The sequence below is a fragment of the Maniola hyperantus genome, chromosome 3 (genome assembly GCF_902806685.2).
Source record: "Maniola hyperantus chromosome 3, iAphHyp1.2, whole genome shotgun sequence".
In the NCBI taxonomy this organism is placed as follows: domain Eukaryota; kingdom Metazoa; phylum Arthropoda; class Insecta; order Lepidoptera; family Nymphalidae; genus Maniola; species Maniola hyperantus.
Genome location: NC_048538.1, coordinates 15,798,706 through 15,819,287, shown reverse-complemented (window position 1 = coordinate 15,819,287; position 20,582 = coordinate 15,798,706). Strand labels below are relative to the sequence as shown.

The 20,582-nt window shown below is 42.4% G+C and overlaps 2 protein-coding genes across 4 annotated transcripts; one reads left to right on the top strand and one right to left on the bottom strand.

Annotated features, from left to right (window-relative positions):
- The first annotated feature begins 195 nt into the window (after nt 1-195).
- On the top strand, nt 196-16,097 carry Mrgn1 (Mahogunin ring finger 1). 3 transcript variants are annotated; one of them, XM_069509421.1, is made up of 14 exons: nt 196-419; nt 1,359-1,477; nt 1,600-1,868; nt 2,235-2,422; nt 2,901-3,055; nt 3,963-4,205; nt 5,085-5,222; nt 5,888-5,989; nt 6,616-6,729; nt 7,236-7,385; nt 7,703-7,808; nt 11,561-11,673; nt 14,751-14,823; nt 15,433-16,097. In XM_069509421.1, exons 1-14 carry the CDS (start codon nt 332-334, stop codon nt 15,543-15,545), a joined length of 1,971 nt encoding a protein of 656 aa, XP_069365522.1. In that variant the 5' UTR covers nt 196-331; the 3' UTR covers nt 15,546-16,097. The 3 variants fall into 3 exon arrangements, 2 of the variants coding, with proteins under 2 accessions (XP_069365522.1, XP_069365523.1); XR_011238538.1 differs by lacking the exon at nt 11,561-11,673 and having other exon boundaries at nt 15,433-15,443; XM_069509422.1 differs by lacking the exons at nt 14,751-14,823; nt 15,433-16,097 and having other exon boundaries at nt 7,703-7,819; nt 11,557-11,662.
- Nucleotides 16,098-17,616: 1,519 nt separating this feature from the next.
- LOC117996119 (uncharacterized protein C05D11.13-like) lies at nt 17,617-20,409 on the bottom strand. Its single transcript, XM_069509374.1, has one exon. The coding sequence runs from the start codon at nt 20,235-20,237 to the stop codon at nt 19,575-19,577; it is 663 nt and encodes a 220-aa protein (XP_069365475.1). The 5' UTR covers nt 20,238-20,409; the 3' UTR covers nt 17,617-19,574.
- Nucleotides 20,410-20,582: the final 173 nt, after the last annotated feature.

Sequence of the window (20,582 nt, the reverse complement as noted above, 5' to 3'; positions counted from 1 at the left end):
TAGAATTTTTAAAATGATTTGGAAGAAATTTCTTTCTTCACATTTTGTCATCTCTGCTAAAAAAAAGCAAAAAGTGCAGTTAGCAGTTACAAATAAAATATTATTATCAAAAATACACTCTTGCAAGAAGTATTCGAGGCAGTCTTCGCATGCATGTCCTTACCCTAAAAAAATGTCACTACCTAGTGTCAAAATCAGCTGTCATTTGTCAATTGTAGAAAATTTTCTTTGCGTTTTTGTGTTTTTTCACAAAATAAATATTGCGACGATTCATGAAACGTGAAAACTGTTGCAATTTACTTTGCAAAATAAATAGGAAATTGGACTAAAAATGGGTGCTCTGGCCAGCAGGCAGCACGCTGGTGTGGAGGAAGCCGACGTAGTTTCCAATCATGCCTACAAGTACCCACCGAGATCGGGTTTGTGTGACCTTATTGACTATTTTTATCCAATAATTTGTTTTGTTTCCTCTTGCTATCACGAGTGGTTATTCTTACCCTTAATTTGAAAATAAATTCTAAATTAGAGCCTAAGAAGAATGAAATGAAGAAAATTGTTGTTTAGTTAGTCTAGACATCAATATCGAGTATAATATCGATCATTATTCATCACTGTAATAATTAGACATTATGATAAACCCTGAGCGGCTCACTACTGAGCATGTGTCACCTCTCAGAATGAGAAGCATTTGACCTCGCTTCGCTGGCCAATTGCGGATTAGCAGACTTCACACACCTTTGAGAAAACTATGGAGAGCTTTTAGGCATGCAGGTTTCATCACGATGTTTCCCTTCACCGGTAAAGCAAGTGATATTTAAATTCTTAATAAGCACAAAATCCCATAAAGTTAAAATGTGCATGCCTGGGATTAAATCTCCAACCTCCCGAGTGGGAGGCTGACATCTTAATCAGTAAATTATTATCACAGCTTCGACATGCAGGGGTCTACAACATATTGATGTAATTAGCAGAACTTAATAATAAAATTTATAGCCTTTTTTTTTGTTTCTGTTACTCTATGTTTCTGTTGTTTATTTTATTTTTTGTTGTTCCTGTTATTCTATTTTCTGTTGTTTCTGTTACTTTAATTTAATTTTGTTGTTACTGTTATTCTATTGTTTGTTGTTTCTGTTACTTCATGTTTCTGTTGTTTATTTTATTTTATTTTTTGTTGTTCCTGTTATTCTATTTTCTGTTGTTTCTGTTACATTAATTTTTGTTGTTTCTGCTATTTTATTGTTTGTTGTTTTTTTTTTTTAAATATGATAAAAAATGAGAGATAAATAAATGAGAGAGTGATAAAAAATTAATATAAAATTCCCAACTGTAAATAAACACACTGTATTCTTAATTTACAGGCAACTACTTTGGAAGTCATTTCATAATGGGAGGAGAAAGATTTGACACTCCCCAGCCAGAAGCCTATCTGTTTGGTGAAAATGCAGATCTCAATTTCCTTGGCAGCAGACCTACACCAGTTAGTAACCCATTCTTATAGTTCGATACCCGGCCAAACATCCTATTACTATGTGGTAGTAAGTACTACATATTATACATAGAGGAGGTTGTTGCTCATTTAATTCATTATTATTTTTGCAGTTTCCGTATCCCCCACCACAATCAAACGAGCCAACAAAAACACTAAGGAGTCTCATCAACATTCGAAAGGAATCCTTGAGATTTGTGCGGTGTCCCGAACCCGTGGGCAAGCTGACAGATAACAAGATTGGTGATGGAGTCCTCAAGTCTGTGGAGTGTAACGGCAAAGGCACATATTACAATATTGAGTTCACGTTCGACTGTGATGCGAGATGTGCTATCACCGTGTTCTACTTCTGTACAGAAGAGGTTACTCCCACTGGGGTAGTGTAAGTGAATATTTCTATATCTAACTGATGCCAACGACTTTGTACGTGTGGATTTAGGTTTTTAAAAATACCGTGCGAACTCTTTGATTTTGCTAGATAAAAATTAGCCTATTTAACGAAAAATCACGATGATCCGGTGTTCCGCTGCGACGTGATTGAAGGACAATCCAATTAACCAACAAGCCAACAAACAAACACACTTTAGCATTTATAACATGGGTATCTGCATCTGCCTCTCATTTTGGAAGGAGACCCATTCTCAGTAGTAGGCAGATGAGTTCATTAGATTATTATTACTTTGTAACTACAATTTTGGTACATGAATAATAAAAATAAAATAAAATAAATAAGTTCCATTTTTTGTAGATACTACCCTCGCGATCCATCAATGACATCTCAGACATACCACTACAAGAAGGGCGCCAACCAGCAGTTCTGTCAGATCTTACACGTGTTCGACCCCTCCAAGTTTGCTGATGAGGACTTGTCGTACAACCCTGACAGAGAGATAATACCTATTGTCATCTATTGTGTTGTGGACGAAGGACAAGATGGTATGAATACGGTATTTTACAACAAGCGAGAAAAAACCAAAAATGTATATAAACAAGATAATAATAGCAATAAGCAATCGGTTTTATTTAAATTTAATCTTTTCTACAAAATCCAAAACGCACCGCAACGCAATACCGTAGCCGCCATGTTAATTCCGACTGTGACGTCACATGGATGTGTTTCACTTAGAAAATATTGTTGCCTACCAATCCGTCGTGCGTACCAATGTGACGTCATGACAGCTTATAAACCTAATAAGATGGCGGGTAGCGTTTTCGTGGCGAAATTTAAATGCATTTTTATTGCACTTATCAAACAAATTAATTGTTTGTAATTTTTTTGGTAGTTTATCGGATCAAACACTTTTCAAAAATTTTAAAATACCCTTTGTTTAGATATATAATTTATATGTTATATCATGTTAGATCCAACTATGTAAAAAACCGAAATGTATCGTAAAATACAATCTCTGTCCAGAAATAAGGCAGTCACACTCCACTATAGCAGTGGTGGAGAAGCACTCTGACGGCACGTACGTACTGAAGGCGCTCAAACAGAAGCTGTTTGTGGACGGCCTGTGCTACCTGCTGCAGGAGATCTACGGCATCGAGAACAAGAACCTGGACACTAAGGTACTTAGTCTTCTTTTCAGGGTCTGTTTTCGCAGTTAGAGCGTTGGTCCACCGCCGCCGTCACCGAGAAGACATGACGGCGCCTAAGTAGCGATATAGCTATAGCTATAGAGCGTTTCTGGTGCGTTGCGTCGCTGTACCGCTGTGGATTTGAGTATTGGGTTGCGTTGCGTTGCCGCTCTGGTAAAAGTATGTAGTTGAAACGCACCACCCCTCCCTGCCTCGTCTTTTTGCTCCCAAGTCCGTTGCGGCACCGCACAACATAGCAACGCATCGTGTGGCATGGTACAGTGATTTCTATGTAGGATGACGCAGCGACACCGCTCAGGCGCCGTACTGCCAAGACAACGCATCGTGTGGCTTCACTCTTACTATGGCCGCGTGTCCACCGCACGTCTGTCTTCGTGATGTCATCGGCCCGAGACTGCAACGGGCTGATGTGTTTGTAGGAAGTAATCTCTGGAACACTAGAGAATGAAATATAGAAAATTCTTTCACCAGTAGAAAGCTACATTATTCCTGAGTAACATAGGGTATATTTTATTTTTAAACACATTTTTTGCACACACGCTCACACATACTCATAAGCACACACTCACACACGCATACACACTCACATACAATCATACACACACTGTTGTAATTTTATTTTATTATTGTATATACCTACATTTATTCTAACTCTATTCTGTTAAAATAGTTTAATTATAATTTTAAGTAATCTCTTTTGGCCTTCTGTTATACCTAGATTTAAATTTACATAATAATTATGTATTTACGCTGTTGATTACTTTCAAATAAACAAAATAAAAATAAAAAAATAAAAATTTAGAGATCCCTACGAAAATTGTAGTAAGCTACTCGTGCGATGCCGGGGCTAGTAAATAAATAAAGTTTCGTTCCCTAGCCGAGTTCGGACGAGGAGACGGAAGACGGCGGGTCGGAGTGTGTCATCTGTATGTGCGATGTGCGCGACACGCTCATCCTGCCGTGTCGCCACCTGTGTCTGTGCAACTCCTGCGCGGACTCGCTGCGCTACCAGGCCAACAACTGCCCCATCTGCCGCGCGCCCTTCCGCGCCCTGCTGCAGATACGCGCCCTGCAGCGCATCACCAACCCCACCGCGGCCGCCGCGGCCAGCCCGCCAGATGTAAGTCCACTTGAACTATAGCCACGCCTCCCGACTAATCAGTTTGAAATCAATTAGAACGCCAAGTACACATTGACTTATATATTACTTCGTCTGGGCAGGGCTATTGAACAAATAAAATGGCACCGAATCTGTGGTGCTTTAGCACCAATGCAATCTCAGTAACGTCTGGATTTCAAACGGGTTGTTCATTAGTATCTAAGAGGTGGCGCTGACTTATTTGGTTCCAAAACCGTGAAAAATTTTGTTCGCTTGGGCATATCTTGTCATTTATATAGATGCAAGTGCACAATTGAGTTGTTGAAATTGCCCCAATATTGAGTACGAATCTGCTATACCATTGCAAACTCAACCTTATTGAGTTAAAAAATAAATAAATAAATAAATAAAACGTTTATTTTTCAATCATCTAGATTACACACATACATTGATTTGATCTTGAACAAATTTGCGTGCTTGTTGACATAAGCATATACAATATTAAAAATGGTACAAGATCAAGAACTGGCTATCCTAGCTAGATTTTTAGATCTGTGTTAAGGATAGCCATAAAAAATATATATAGTTTATTTTTTTAACTCAATAGGTTAGTGATGTAAAAAAAACTATGACTCAATTCGATTAATAGTATACTAATAATAATTACTGTAGATTTTAGATAATTATAGTAATATACTTATAATTTATCAGATATGTCTCTTCAAGTACCTATCTAAATTGTTTTACTTTTTACTCCACTGTGAAACATCTTCACCCTGCTGATGATTCACTATTTTCTTAACGGGAACAAACTATAACTGTACAGTAAACGACACTGATATAACTTGTAACAATTCGTCCACTAACTCGCAGCGTACAATCCAGCGTGTTTTGTCACAGGGTAGTATGGAGAACATCCCCGCAGGCTACGAGCCGGTGTCGCTGATCGAAGCGCTGAACGGCCCCCCGCCCGCGCGCGTGCGCCCGCCGCCCCCCGCGCCCGCTATCGCCAGTCCCGACACTGACACCGCCTCACAGGTACACTGCACCGAGCTCAGCTCAATAGGGTATATTACCCCTTTTTTGAACAGTGCCCTAATTTGATCCTAAGGTGATAATAAACTACCAAAAAATTCACAAAATTTTTATTTGATTGATGTTTAAAAATGCATTTAAATTTTGTATTTCCCCCTCTAAAACGCTAGCTGCAATTTTGTTTAGGTTCATGAGCTGTCATGACGTCACACAGATTGGTAAACAATGGCATCTTAGTGAAATGCGTTATGCGTATTACAATCCATGTGACGTCACAGTCGAAATTCAAGCTTCGTGCGCTTCGAATATTTGTAGAACAGATAAAAAAAGTGAAATCTTTAAAATGAATTATAAAATTCATTATATAACTTTATAAACTGAAATTAATATTTTTCCATTACTTGTTGTTTATACATTTTATATTTTTTCTTGCTTGGTGTCAAACACCTCATTATAAATAAATCTTTTTTAGTATATAAAGAGAAAAGTCCTGAGTCATCAACGTCAAGCCCACACTCTTGGACCTAAAAATCTGAAATTTTGCTCATGGTTTTAGAGTTGAATATCTAAATTAGATTTTAAACTCTAATTCTGTGTGGGTTGGATCTTTTTCATGCAACAACGTCCAATTGTATCCGACAATAACGTGGTTTGATCGGTGTGGGCAGGCAGCGGAGGTGCTGAACCGCTGCAACCTGGAGCGCAGTTCTTCCACCAGCCTGGGCAGCAGCGGCAGCCGCAAGCCGCCGCACCACCCGCTCACTCCTGAGGTACTTAGTACTAACTAACTCCACAATCAATCATTTTATTGCAAGGGTTACCTACTGAATGGTCTCATACCAAAGTTGATCGTACACATATAACTTATATGTGTACGATCAACTTTCACCTCCACTTATCTTTTAAAATTAAATACTAATTAAACTAATTACTTTATTATTATCACTACCCCTATTATAAATGTGAAAGTGTGTTTGTTTGTTTTTTTGTCCTTCAATCACGTCGTAACGGAGCAACGGATCGACGTGATTTTTTTGCTTGTATAGTTTAAGAGCTGGAAAGGGACATAGGCTACTTTTTATCCCGGAAAATCAAATAGATTCCGCGGGATTTTGAAAAATGTAAATCCACGCGGACGAAGTCAGACGTCAAGCGGGCATCAGCTAGTTACTAATAAATAAAACATCCTCATCGAAAATAGGTATAGCATAACTGAGTGGAAGGTCCACAACCGCAGGAGCTCGGTGCGGGAGGGCGACAGTTGTCACAAGTTGACGAATCACTGAGATCGCGCGTCACGTCATCACACCCAACAGGAACAGCAGGAACCAACTCAGTTATGCCTTATGCCTGTACCTAATACTCTATTGTACGTCTCACGTGTTTTGTATTGTAGTTCCGCATGTCGGTGCTGCTGGCGCGCGAGGAGGAGAAGCGCGCGGAGGAGAAGGCCGCCAGCCCGCTGTTGAGCACGCGCAGCCAAGGCGCCGACACGCTGCGCGCCTCCAAGGTATGTTCCCTTTAGATACTATCTGTTCCAGGCCTGAGTACTTGTAAAAGTTGAATTTAATAAAAAAAAATTTTTATTTATTTAAAGGCGCGCTTCCAAGGTATGTTCCTTAGTCGATTCTAACTCATGATATATGCGATGACGATCGCAATCACCTCTGATAGTCCGACGCTCACTCACTACGGGCATACAATGCATTATTGCAATCAACAATTGCGATTGCAATAATGATTGATGCAGATTTTCCACAATCGATCAGCTGATCTCAATGAATGTCATGCGAAATGGTTTCGTACCCGTTGAAAAAATCAATGGGTACAGTGCGCGGCAGAAGGTAATGAATGTACATCGGCCTTTAGACTGATATTTCGGCTTTGTAGAGCGTTGTCTCAGTCTCTTATACCTATGTGACGTTTTATCGGTCTCAACGATAGAGACAATGCTCTACAAATATCAAATTTTCTGCCGCGTACTGTACAACTAGTTAACACGCAGTTTGTTTTCAGAGTTCGCTGAACTCTCTCGCGCACTCGGAGGAGTTGGAGGAGGAAAGCACGCCGATGGCTGGCGAGGCGAGCGAGGCACCGGAGGCGGAGGCCGAGCCCGACAGCGACGCGGAGCGACGCTCGCCGCTGCTCACTCAGCTCACTAACGGAGTAAGTTTTTTCTTATTCTTCTTTGCGTGCCTCTCCGACTAGGGAAGTTTTGCAATCAGCTTAGCGTATTCCACTGTTCTTTGCGAGGCGAAATATTTCTGCAGCATCGCGATTCCCGTCCACTCCCAGATGTTGCGCAGCCAGGACTTGTTTCTGAGAGCCTCTTCTTCCGGCAACTTTTCCCGCCATGATGAGTTGTGCCCCAAATATGCGACTTTCCTCATCTTGATGGTTTTCATAAGTTGGTAGTCCCCACTGACTGCCATTTTTTTACTTTGAGTCGCTTCGATATAGTTGATGGGTGGTGTTGCCGGCAGGTGGCGAAAGGCGCCGGGGTGGGAGGAGCAGCGGATCCTCTGCGCGGCTCGCCGCTCGCACACATCGACGACACTGACACTGATGAGCCCGACCAACCGCCTCTGTGTGAGTAAACACTCTCTGTACAGGTAGGTGCCGCGGGGGAAGGGAAGCGTGGGGGGAGGCTCGCCGCTCGCACACATCGACGACACTGACACTGATGAGCCCGACCAACCGCCTCTGTGTGAGTAAACACTCTCTGTACAGGTAGGTGCCGCGGGGGAAGGGAAGCGTGGGGGGAGGCTCGCCGCTCGCACACATCGACGACACTGACACTGATGAGCCCGACCAGCCGCCTCTGTGTGAGTAAACACTCTCTGTACAGGTAGGTGCCGCGGGGGAAGGGAAGCGTGGGGGGAGGCTCGCCGCTCGCACACATCGACGACACTGACACTGATGAGCCCGACCAGCCGCCTCTGTGTGAGTAAACACTCTCTGTACAGGTAGGTGCCGCGGGGGAAGGGAAGCGTGGGGGGAGGCTCGCCGCTCGCACACATCGACGACACTGACACTGATGAGCCCGACCAGCCGCCTCTGTGTGAGTAAACACTCTCTGTACAGGTAGGTGCCGCGGGGGAAGGGAAGCGTGGGGGGAGGCTCGCCGCTCGCACACATCGACGACACTGACACTGATGAGCCCGACCAGCCGCCTCTGTGTGAGTAAACACTCTCTGTACAGGTAGGTGCCGCGGGGGAAGGGAAGCGTGGGGGGAGGCTCGCCGCTCGCACACATCGACGACACTGACACTGATGAGCCCGACCAACCGCCTCTGTGTGAGTAAACACTCTCTGTACAGGTAGGTGCCGCGGGGGAAGGGAAGCGTGGGGGGAGGCTCGCCGCTCGCACACATCGACGACACTGACACTGATGAGCCCGACCAACCGCCTCTGTGTGAGTAAACACTCTCTGTACAGGTAGGTGCCGCGGGGGAAGGGAAGCGTGGGGGGAGGCTCGCCGCTCGCACACATCGACGACACTGACACTGATGAGCCCGACCAGCCGCCTCTGTGTGAGTAAACACTCTCTGTACAGGTAGGTGCCGCGGGGGAAGGGAAGCGTGGGGGGAGGCTCGCCGCTCGCACACATCGACGACACTGACACTGATGAGCCCGACCAGCCGCCTCTGTGTGAGTAAACACTCTCTGTACAGGTAGGTGCCGCGGGGGAAGGGAAGCGTGGGGGGAGGCTCGCCGCTCGCACACATCGACGACACTGACACTGATGAGCCCGACCAACCGCCTCTGTGTGAGTAAACACTCTCTGTACAGGTAGGTGCCGCGGGGGAAGGGAAGCGTGGGGGGAGGCTCGCCGCTCGCACACATCGACGACACTGACACTGATGAGCCCGACCAACCGCCTCTGTGTGAGTAAACACTCTCTGTACAGGTAGGTGCCGCGGGGGAAGGGAAGCGTGGGGGAAGGCTCGCCGCTCGCACACATCGACGACACTGACACTGATGAGCCCGACCAACCGCCTCTGTGTGAGTAAACACTCTCTGTACAGGTAGGTGCCGCGGGGGAAGGGAAGCGTGGGGGGAGGCTCGCCGCTCGCACACATCGACGACACTGACACTGATGAGCCCGACCAGCCGCCTCTGTGTGAGTAAACACTCTCTGTACAGGTAGGTGCCGCGGGGGAAGGGAAGCGTGGGGGGAGGCTCGCCGCTCGCACACATCGACGACACTGACACTGATGAGCCCGACCAACCGCCTCTGTGTGAGTAAACACTCTCTGTACAGGTAGGTGCCGCGGGGGAAGGGAAGCGTGGGGGGAGGCTCGCCGCTCGCACACATCGACGACACTGACACTGATGAGCCCGACCAGCCGCCTCTGTGTGAGTAAACACTCTCTGTACAGGTAGGTGCCGCGGGGGAAGGGAAGCGTGGGGGGAGGCTCGCCGCTCGCACACATCGACGACACTGACACTGATGAGCCCGACCAACCGCCTCTGTGTGAGTAAACACTCTCTGTACAGGTAGGTGCCGCGGGGGAAGGGAAGCGTGGGGGGAGGCTCGCCGCTCGCACACATCGACGACACTGACACTGATGAGCCCGACCAGCCGCCTCTGTGTGAGTAAACACTCTCTGTACAGGTAGGTGCCGCGGGGGAAGGGAAGCGTGGGGGGAGGCTCGCCGCTCGCACACATCGACGACACTGACACTGATGAGCCCGACCAGCCGCCTCTGTGTGAGTAAACACTCTCTGTACAGGTAGGTGCCGCGGGGGAAGGGAAGCGTGGGGGGAGGCTCGCCGCTCGCACACATCGACGACACTGACACTGATGAGCCCGACCAGCCGCCTCTGTGTGAGTAAACACTCTCTGTACAGGTAGGTGCCGCGGGGGAAGGGAAGCGTGGGGGGAGGCTCGCCGCTCGCACACATCGACGACACTGACACTGATGAGCCCGACCAGCCGCCTCTGTGTGAGTAAACACTCTCTGTACAGGTAGGTGCCGCGGGGGAAGGGAAGCGTGGGGGGAGGCTCGCCGCTCGCACACATCGACGACACTGACACTGATGAGCCCGACCAGCCGCCTCTGTGTGAGTAAACACTCTCTGTACAGGTAGGTGCCGCGGGGGAAGGGAAGCGTGGGGGGAGGCTCGCCGCTCGCACACATCGACGACACTGACACTGATGAGCCCGACCAGCCGCCTCTGTGTGAGTAAACACTCTCTGTACAGGTAGGTGCCGCGGGGGAAGGGAAGCGTGGGGGGAGGCTCGCCGCTCGCACACATCGACGACACTGACACTGATGAGCCCGACCAGCCGCCTCTGTGTGAGTAAACACTCTCTGTACAGGTAGGTGCCGCGGGGGAAGGGAAGCGTGGGGGGAGGCTCGCCGCTCGCACACATCGACGACACTGACACTGATGAGCCCGACCAACCGCCTCTGTGTGAGTAAACACTTTCTTTACAGGTAGGTGGCGCGGGGGTGGCTATTGCTGTCTCTCTCTCTAGCAGCTGTTACGTGTGACGCTTGACAGCAATGATCGCGAGATACGCTTGTCGCAAGCCTGTCGCGAAATACGTAATCACCCCGCGTGACTGTTTAATTTTTTAACTCCATACTCTTTAGATATCCAACATAACTAAAGATAGTTTTAATATATCTTATTTAAGATTTTTAGATTTAAGTTCATAGTATAGCCAACCATAAGATTGTGTTCCCTACGCTTCGCCTAAAGAAATCCAAAAGTAGTAGGAATGAGTATCTTTTATAACAAAATTCCGCAACTTTATATTGTCATAGTTAAAGTGTATGTACATGAAAAAATATTGCAGGGTGTGTAGGTATGTTGTAGTGGTGTTTGGCTTTAGTAATGTTTCCAAAATACAATGCGCTTTAATTGTAAGAAACCACGTTATAATGACAAGTATACTAACTTCAGTTATTTTAGAACTTGGAAATTCCCTACAGGTTTCCCTTCGTTTCCCAAATAATAAAATTCTTGCATTCCACGAGGGCTAGTTGCTCATGCTTGTGTTTAACTCGTATCGGTATAAGTAAAGTCATGTAAATGTGTGCGTTTGCTCGCGACTGATTGGTCCGACATGCACATGTAAACGACATAACCACAAGTAAAATTCACTCGCCTTCGGGAATTGCAAGAACCCCTTAAAATGCTTAGATACATAGTGCGCGCAAAGCAAGTAATCCAATCTGAAGTTGCAGCAAGTCATAGACCAATGATTCAAATCACAAGGCGCCCGACTGAATATTTTTTGTACAATGCGCAGTCATACGCCTCGTGTTCAGATAGGGCTACATGTTTAGCGCGCACTATATCGTGGGTGTTTGTGGGTGCGCACGCAGCGGAGGGGGCGGGGCCGGAGGGCGCGGTGGCGGAGGGCGTGCCGGCCGACGACTCGGACTACTTCACGCCGGAAGACACCGCCACCACCATACTGACTGTGCCCAAGCAATCCGTGAGTCTGTTTGTTGGCATGCGCCGGCCCTTATCGAGATCATTTTGCCAGCGGCCATCTTGGTTTTTTATTTTTTTGTTATTATAGCAGCATTACACACTGGAAATTTCAACTCTCTACCAATAGATAGAGACGGTTCATGATATATACAACCCGCTGACAGACAGCCGGACAGTGGCACCCTTCGGGTACGGATCTCTAATATTTATAACCCGTGTAGATGAAGAACGGGGTTATAAAGGGAGTCGTCGCCTACAGATCGTCGGTACAGATCGCAAAAAAAAACAAAACTACCGCGTACCGAGCCACCATTTCGAATCCAATTGGGTATTTGACTCCAATTTTTTTATTACTTTATTATAAATTACAGTTTTATTATAAGTATTGACTAGCATAAAAATAATGACGTAAACTGAAAAAACTAATTAAATCGATCAAATAACAAAAAAGTTATGAGCATTTAAATATTTCTGATTAGACAAGAGACAGCGATATAGCATTTTTACGTTACACCTTACTAATGCCATATTAGCTTCGAGTGGTTTCGTACAAATTTTCGTTTAGCGAGAAAGGGATAGAAGACCCTCCCACTCCAAAATTAAAATGCAACTTCATTAAACTTTGTAAATCTTTGTTGGATTTTAATATTTTTTTCAGCGTACGTCATTATTTTTATCCTAGTTTATAGTAAAGACTAAAGTAATGATATTTATCAAATTCAAAAGTAGGAAAATACCCAATTCTTTCTCGAAATTGCGGCCTAACGAAAATAATGCATCTGTCTTCATTCCAAGGGCCGGCGCGGCGCGAAAGTTATGCGTGATTCATTCGCTGCTACTAGATTTCTGTTACACTTTGTGTTGCTCATTGTATTCACATGTTCGTGTTTTGTAATTTATTTATGTAGTTTTTATAATTACCATTTACTCGGCTTTTATCATTTGTAAGTAATTGTGTAAAGTTTAGTTTGGTTATGTGGTTCTTTAATTAAATAGGGTATTTGATTTTGTTGTATAGTTCTTGCATTCCACGAGGGCTAGTTGCTTATGCTTGTGTTTAACTCGTATCGGTATAAGTAAAGTCATGTAAATGTGTGCGTTTGCTCGCGACTAATTGGTCCGACATGCACATGTAAACGACGTAACCCCACAAGTAAAGTTCACTAGCCTTCGTGAATTGCAAGAACTGTAATGAAATACGACTTCCGAGAGTTACTCGTGTTTTAGAGCGTTTTCTGATTGGACATTATGTTATTTTTGACAAAAAAATTAGGAGCCCAAGTTACTCGCTAGCCCAGATACTTGCCCAAAATACGTCCAATCTGAAAATGCCTAAAATAATAAGTATTCATAAATTAGATTTATGTACTAAAGGTGAGATCTATAGAGCGCACTCTGACTTTGCTTAGACTTAGACAGAGTTACAACGAGACTGAACTATATCTCTCACATAAAGCTGTCGCATATGTAACTCAATCTTAAGTCTGAGCAAAGTCAAAGAGCGCTCTATAGATCTCAGCCTAAGAATCAGCGCGTGCCAGACCTTCGTTATTTTATAAAAGAACTATGAAGTTTCAGCTTTTATTAAACTTTCAGCTTTTATAAAATAACGAAGGTCTGGCACGCGCTGGCTCTCTCTTTATTTATGTATTTTGGTTGTGGACATTCGATCAGCACTTATGTTGTACTTTTTTATTTTCTTAGTTTTTATTTGGTTGCTTATTTAAGACTAGCTTAATACCGAGACTTCGTCCGCGTGGACTACACATATTTGAAACTCCCATTTTAGCCCCTCAGGGATTGAATTTTTATAATCCTTTCTTAGCGGATGTCTACGTCATAATAGCTATCTGCATGCAAAATTACAGCCCGATCCGTTCATTAATTTGAGCTGTGCGTTGATAGATCAATCAGTCAGGTTTTCCTTTTATATAAAGTCAAAAGTCAAAAGTCAAAAGTCAAATGATTTATTCAAAATAGGTAATAAATTACTCTTATTGATTGTCTGGTATAGTGTTAGATTTGTAAGATAATATAGTGGTGATAATTATAACGCAAACTTAAAACTAAAGCTACGAGGGTTCCAAACGCGCCCAGGTCTGAGAAGAGCCCACAACAAACTCAGCCGGGTATTCTTTTTATTATCACCACTTTACAAAATTATTGAAACTTATTAGAACTATCACAAAGTCGTTAAGCAACTCATTCCCAAGCTTGCTTATCATTTAAATAATCCTTTACATTGTAATAGGATTTTTCAATTAGTTTACGTTTTATGAAAACTTTGAACTTGTTGAGAGACATCTCCAATATGTCTTCTGGAAGCTTATTATAGAAACGTATGGAATTACGAGCAAATGAATTGCTAACTTTACTGAGCCTAGAGGCGGGAATTACAAGTTTATTTTTATTTCTAGTATTTATATTATGACAGTCACTTTTTTTTTTAAAATTATTTATGTTTTTATGTACGTACAGTAAATTTTCAAAAATATATTGATTATGCACTGTCATAATTTTAACTTCCCTAAATTTAGTTCTCAGCGACTCTCGTGGCCCCATACTGTATATGGCTCGAACAGCCCTTTTCTGCAGCACAAAAATAGAATTAATATCAGCAGCATTACCCCATAATAATATACCATATGACATAATGCTGTGAAAGTAACTAAAATATACTAGTCTCGCAGTTTCTATGTCTGTCAACTGGCGAATCTTTTTTACCGCATATGCGGCAGAACTAAGTCTGTTCGATAAGTTATTTATATTTACTAGCTTATGCTCGCGACTTCGTCCGCGTGGACTACAAAATTTCAAACCCCTATTTCACCCCCTTAGGAGTTGAATTTTCAAAAATCCTTTCTTAGCGGATGCCTACGTCATAATAGCTATCTGCATGCTGAATTTCAGCCCGATCCGTCCAGTAGTTTGAGCTGTGCGTTGATAGATCAGTCAGTCACCTTTTCCTTTTATATATATAGATAAGATAATCGATCTTATGTTGTGTAGCTACTGGTTATTCAGGAAATATACCGTCATGGAGACAGCAGAGTGAGCTGAGCGTGGCGTTTGTTGCAGGAGGCGGCGAGCGGCGCGGCCGAGTGCGCGGCGCAGCGCTGGGCGCTGCCGCACCACGTGACTTCCCTCCCTGGTGAGTGTTGGTGGCAACGTGTCATTGCAAGACACCTGTATCCTGCTGAGCACGTTTTTAGGATAATCAACCACATTAGTATTATTTATCCTATTTAGGGTTGACGAGGAAGGTGCTGGTACACATCCGTATAGTAATATAACTGGGTCCCCTGTGGAATTTGCCGGCTCTTATCAGTATTTTTTTTTCCCAACCAGTGGTAGAGTCTTGACATATCATAAGTGGCGCATGCTATCCTGCATGAAATAAATAAATTCAATTCATTTCATTTTATTTCACTACTTAATCCTCCCACGACATTACCATAATATATAAAAGCCCTTTAAAATTAAAGATATTAAAAAAACAAAAAAGTAGCGCATTCGATAGACAAAGAATAATTCCGCAGTCTAGTTAGCCCTTTTGTCGCGGACATAACACTAATATTGATGTTTGTTTTTTTTATTTTGTCACATATGTTTGTAAATGTTGTATTAACTTATAATTGGCGACTGCACTTAGTAAGTAATATTTTCAAAATTAAGTTTTTTTTTTAAATGTATTAGTGTAAGTAGCCGGTAGTTAATTTAATAAATAAAAAAATAAAATAAAAAATGGAATAACGCGCAGGCACGCCGCTGTCGCAGTCGAGCGTGCGCTCGTCGGGCGACTCGTACAGCTCCACGTCCTCCACGCGCCAGCTGCTGGCCGCCGCGCCGCTCGCCGCGCACACGCCGTGCTAGCGCCCACCGCGCCCACCGCGCCCGTCGCGCCCACCGCGCCCGTCGCGCCCACACCGCCTCGCGCTGCGCGAGCCCACGCTCCGCCACTTCGAGGGCACCTTCTAAACGTGGGCGCGGACACAACACTGACAATAACAGTAGATGTGCGCGCGATTACATCGCGTACAATGTACATGAAACCCTGCTTGACTTTAGCCGTACCCTCGTGAGGTCGTAGGTACAGTGCGACAATGCTCTTTTGTCGCGTGGCGAAAATCGGAACTAACGTTGCCGTCAAGTGTCCCCTTTGTTCTTGTTTGAATAGTCGCCTTTGTTAACGTCCACACTTGACATTAAGTTAAAAAATACCTCTGGACAGCAGTGAGTGGCACAGTAGTCTGACGCCTTTGATCTCGTGGTAAATGACGTCTACGATGGCCCTAACGATGTAGGTCAGTTCGGGTCGCTCCTTCGTCCCGTATTTATAATATAAATGAATCTTGTCAAATTAGAAGATAATAGTTCTGTGATGATTCTTAATTTCGTTGGAATATTATACTAACTTTAAATTAAGTTAAAGGTTCAAAAACACACATATATAGATATGTTTGTTTTTAAAACAATTAAATATCATTTACTTTAACGGTGAAGGAAAACATCGTGAGGAAAGCGTGAAGTCTGCTAATCCGGGCAGTGCATAGTGGGCGGTTAATGGGTTGATCATGATGATGAATTATTGTTTTCGAGGTGTAGGTAAATTTTGAGTATGTTATTACAATTTGTAAGATATAGATATTTATTTAAGAGATGTTAGCGAATTAGAAATATTTAAAACTAGATGATGCCAGCGACTTCGTCTGCGTGAATTTATGTTTTTAAAAATCTTGTGGGAACTTTTTGATTTTACGGGATAAAAATTAGCCTATGTCCTTCCCCAGGATGCAAGCTATCGCTGTACCAAATTTTCGACAAAATCGGTTCAACGGATGAGCCGTGAAAAGCTAGCAGACAGACAGACAGACAGACAGACAGACACACTTTCGCATTTATAATATTAGTATGGATAGTAAATCTAATTGGTACGGCACAAATTTTATTTCTCATCACAGTAGTTGTAACATTTTTATAAGTATCTAAACAGGCTTGAATTATTACGATTTTTTAATGCATGTTTAAGTACAGTAGCCGGCAGGATATTGTACATCGGCCTTTAGAAAGAGATAGCGGTTTTGTAGAGCGTTCTATGTCATTGACACCGACAAAACATCACGTAGGTATGAGTGACAGGGACATCGCTCTACGAAGCTGAAACCTCGTTACACGTCGTAACGTCGTAAAATGTTTACTATGTAGCATATTCTCTGTATAGTTTATACTATGTATTAGACTGATATATAAAACATTCCTCCTATAGTATTGAATCTCAAATGTATGACACTAAATAAGTGTATGATTACAAAGATATAATATTAGTTTGAATTAAATATATTGTTTACGTAATATTGTGTTTTAATTTATTGAAACCCTCAGGAATCACTAATTAATAATAGCTGCAAGACATGAGCAAGGTTTGCATGCCTATAGTAAGGGAAAGTGCGACATGGCAATCGGGAAGGGAACGCCACCGCTAGCCCGGTGACGTACGGGGCGTCCCCCGCCTCATACCCCGATTTCTGCCATTTCTCTCATTGCCCCGGCCGGCAGCTGGCAGGCGCGCTCCACCTTAGACACCAAAGTGGCGTTATGTCACAGTATGGCTCAAGGATAATATTTTTCACGTTCAGTCAACACTTGTTACACACGCAATGCGTAGGTGTGACTCAACGGGAAAATAAAATTCCCCTTGAGTCACAGTGTTACTCAGCGTTGAGTCACATTGTTACCCACGGGGGTGTGACTCATCTACTGTTTGACGTGCTTGCAGTCGCTTGATAAGCCTATATAGTTCAAAAAAAGTTAATTGCAAAGGTTCAGCCTTTAATCAAAATATCACAACTTTGAATCCCGGTGAGGTTAATTCACAAAATAAATATCTTTTGACTAAGATTTGATTAAGGAAGGATGTAAGAAGTTTTCAAAAGAAACTGAAATGATTATAAAAATGTTTTTATTATAGTTTCAGTAAAAGCTTAGTTCACTAGCTGCTTAAAAATGCAAAAGCTCTTAATCATACATGCCCTATTACACACACACATAATACTTCTACTTATCCAATTATCATATAAAAAACAGGTCATATGCGAGTCGGACTCGCACACAAAGGGTTCCGTACCATCTGTTCTGTACAAGAAATAGGACAATATTTTTTTTGTGGTGTAACCATAAATTCACGGGTTCTTGTTGAGTAACACTGACACAACGTGAAAAAAATCCAGTGTGACACAAAAGGAATTTTACTTTCCTGATGGGTAATACCACTTCTGAATAGATCTATTCTAAAAATTTTAAGATTTATACAAAAAGCAGTTTTGTAACAATCACTATTAATATTAAACTTTCATATTAACAGGCAGCATCAGATAATTATTAATGATTTTTTTAATTTGTGAGTACTCAACAAGAACAACTCAAATTCACGATTTTCGGATTTTTCCCTTTACTTGTGCTATAAGACATTGCTACTTGCCAAAGGAGACCAACCATCTCCTATACATTGTTGGGTCCAGAAATTGACGAAACATTACAAGTTTCAAATTAGTGTGATTTGTTAGATAAAAATATCTTGTTTAATGCTTTAGTTTCAGTAGGAGTGACAATTGCATAATCAAGATATAAGGGCTCAAATCCAGGGTTAGGTTGTGTTAGATAATGTGTTATTTGAACAATATTTTTGCAATTATTAACAAGTAATAATAATTAGAAAACTAGTGAACTGTCATCACAAACAACATCCCACTCAGTGGCGTGCAAGTCATAGATGCATAAATGCACTGCTTACCCCAGTTGCAATAACTCAATGCATATTTTTCATTATGACCTGCCATTAAACAAGTTCCTACCTAACTAATGCCTACCCTGGCTTCAAACCCTGTGCACGCTACTGATCCCACTATAAAACCACACACACAGTAACAATCTCGACAAAAACACAAACATTTCCATTAATATTTTTCTATATATTTAGCAACTGTAAATTCAAATTATTGTTTAGTGATTTTGGTTTATCATAAAATAAAGGTTTTTTTCCAATAATTTTTTCTGTAACAAGACTGGGTCCAAGATGGGGGCGGCCTCCTTTAATGATTCTTGATCAATGGGAACTACCAAATAGGTTTTGATTCCTTTGACAAATCTTGACGGGCAGACAGTGAAGTGATCCTATAAAGGTTTTTCTCTAGATACGGAAACCTCAAAAAATTTATACATAAGTTAATAATATATTTCTGATTGCAAGAAAAATAATTATTTACATAGTAAAAATTATCTGTATACACACACTAGGATCTAATATTTAGGGCTTACACACACTAAGGGGCTACAACCATCACTAAAGACTACATAATAATCAAATATATGCTTAGCCCATATTTAATAGTTTTTACACTAAACTGAACAATATGAACTGGTGACAAACAAGTTGATGATAGTTTTAGCTTCACGATTCCTGTGCCAAGTATATATTGATTCTGGTCACTAGCTGTAGCATTAGCTAGGAAGCAGAAGAGATCTTTGAGAGTTGCCCCTCCTTAAACAGGAATATTTTGTACTTGCAACCTGAAAACCACAATGAACACACAAGACTAATTAAAGTTATCTTCTTCTTCTTCTTCTCTTAATATATGGCTTTTTTCAGTGCCATGTCAGCACAATGCACTTTGCCAGTCTCAAGTAGCTTGAAGGAGACACTAATTGAAGTTATTCAGGGAGACTAAAGACTGCATATTTACTTTGAAGTGATTAGTCATGTTTTGTCTAATAATAAAGAATCTGATTCAGATTGTAGTCACTTAGTGCACAAGGTACCTAAAATGCATTAAATCAATCTTTTTACTGCATTAATATCCATAAACATACAAATCGAGATGATCATATGACTATGGGAGACCAATCTCAACTTTGATTAGACTTTACATTGTGTATATTAACATAATCTGTATTTATATTCTTCTCGGACCTGGAGGAGGACATATCTTTCTTCATGGCTTGTCTTCGAGCAGCATACGCGGACATTCTGGACAATCTTAATTGTCTTTGCTCTGGTGTCTCACTGGCCAGTCTTTTGGCAGCATAGGCCGACATGCGCGCCAAGCGTTTAGCTCTCTGTTCACTCGTCTCCTGCGACAGGCGCTTGGCGGCATATTCGGACATCCTCTTCAAGCGCAAGGCGCGCTGTTCCGGAGTCTCGTTCGCGAGCCTTTTTGCCGCATACGCCGACATCTTCGCGAGTCTCGCTGCTCTCTCCTCGGGGGTCTCGTTCTTTGGCCCCACACTTATCCGCCTTTTTCTATTTATCGGCGCTAGAAGCGGATCAACAATTTCCATCGGAGCCGAACCATCACTGTCTTCATCGCTGCTGTTCCCACGACACTCGGCAACTTTTTCCTCCTTAATTACGAATGTATAATTATCTTCGTCGATAGATAAATTTGTCGTATTCATATTTGTGGAAAAAGAGTCTACAGGTTCAGTTTTAATCGTGGTAAACCATTTGTTGTTTGATTTTGCTATGACCATTTTCTTCCATGAACAATCGGACGCACTAAGATCACCCATACTGATTATTTACCGACAAAGGGATCCACAAAATCATTGTTTTGAAATTATAATATATATATCCGTTATTTGTGCGTAAATAACTTTAAAATATAGTAATTAAAATGCAATTTTTTAAATAAAATTCACGCGATCAATGCAATTGTCGCTTTTTTTGGCTTTTTTGTTTATAAAAAATCATAGAATAAATAAAACAATAGACTTTAAAAAAAAGACACAGATTAAAAAATTATACATGATATTTGCATCTATCCAGAAACAATAGTCCGGAGCTCCCGGACTATTCATAATTCAGTGCAGACATAGGAAGATTATTGTCTGCGATTTTTGTCACAAGCCAGGGTT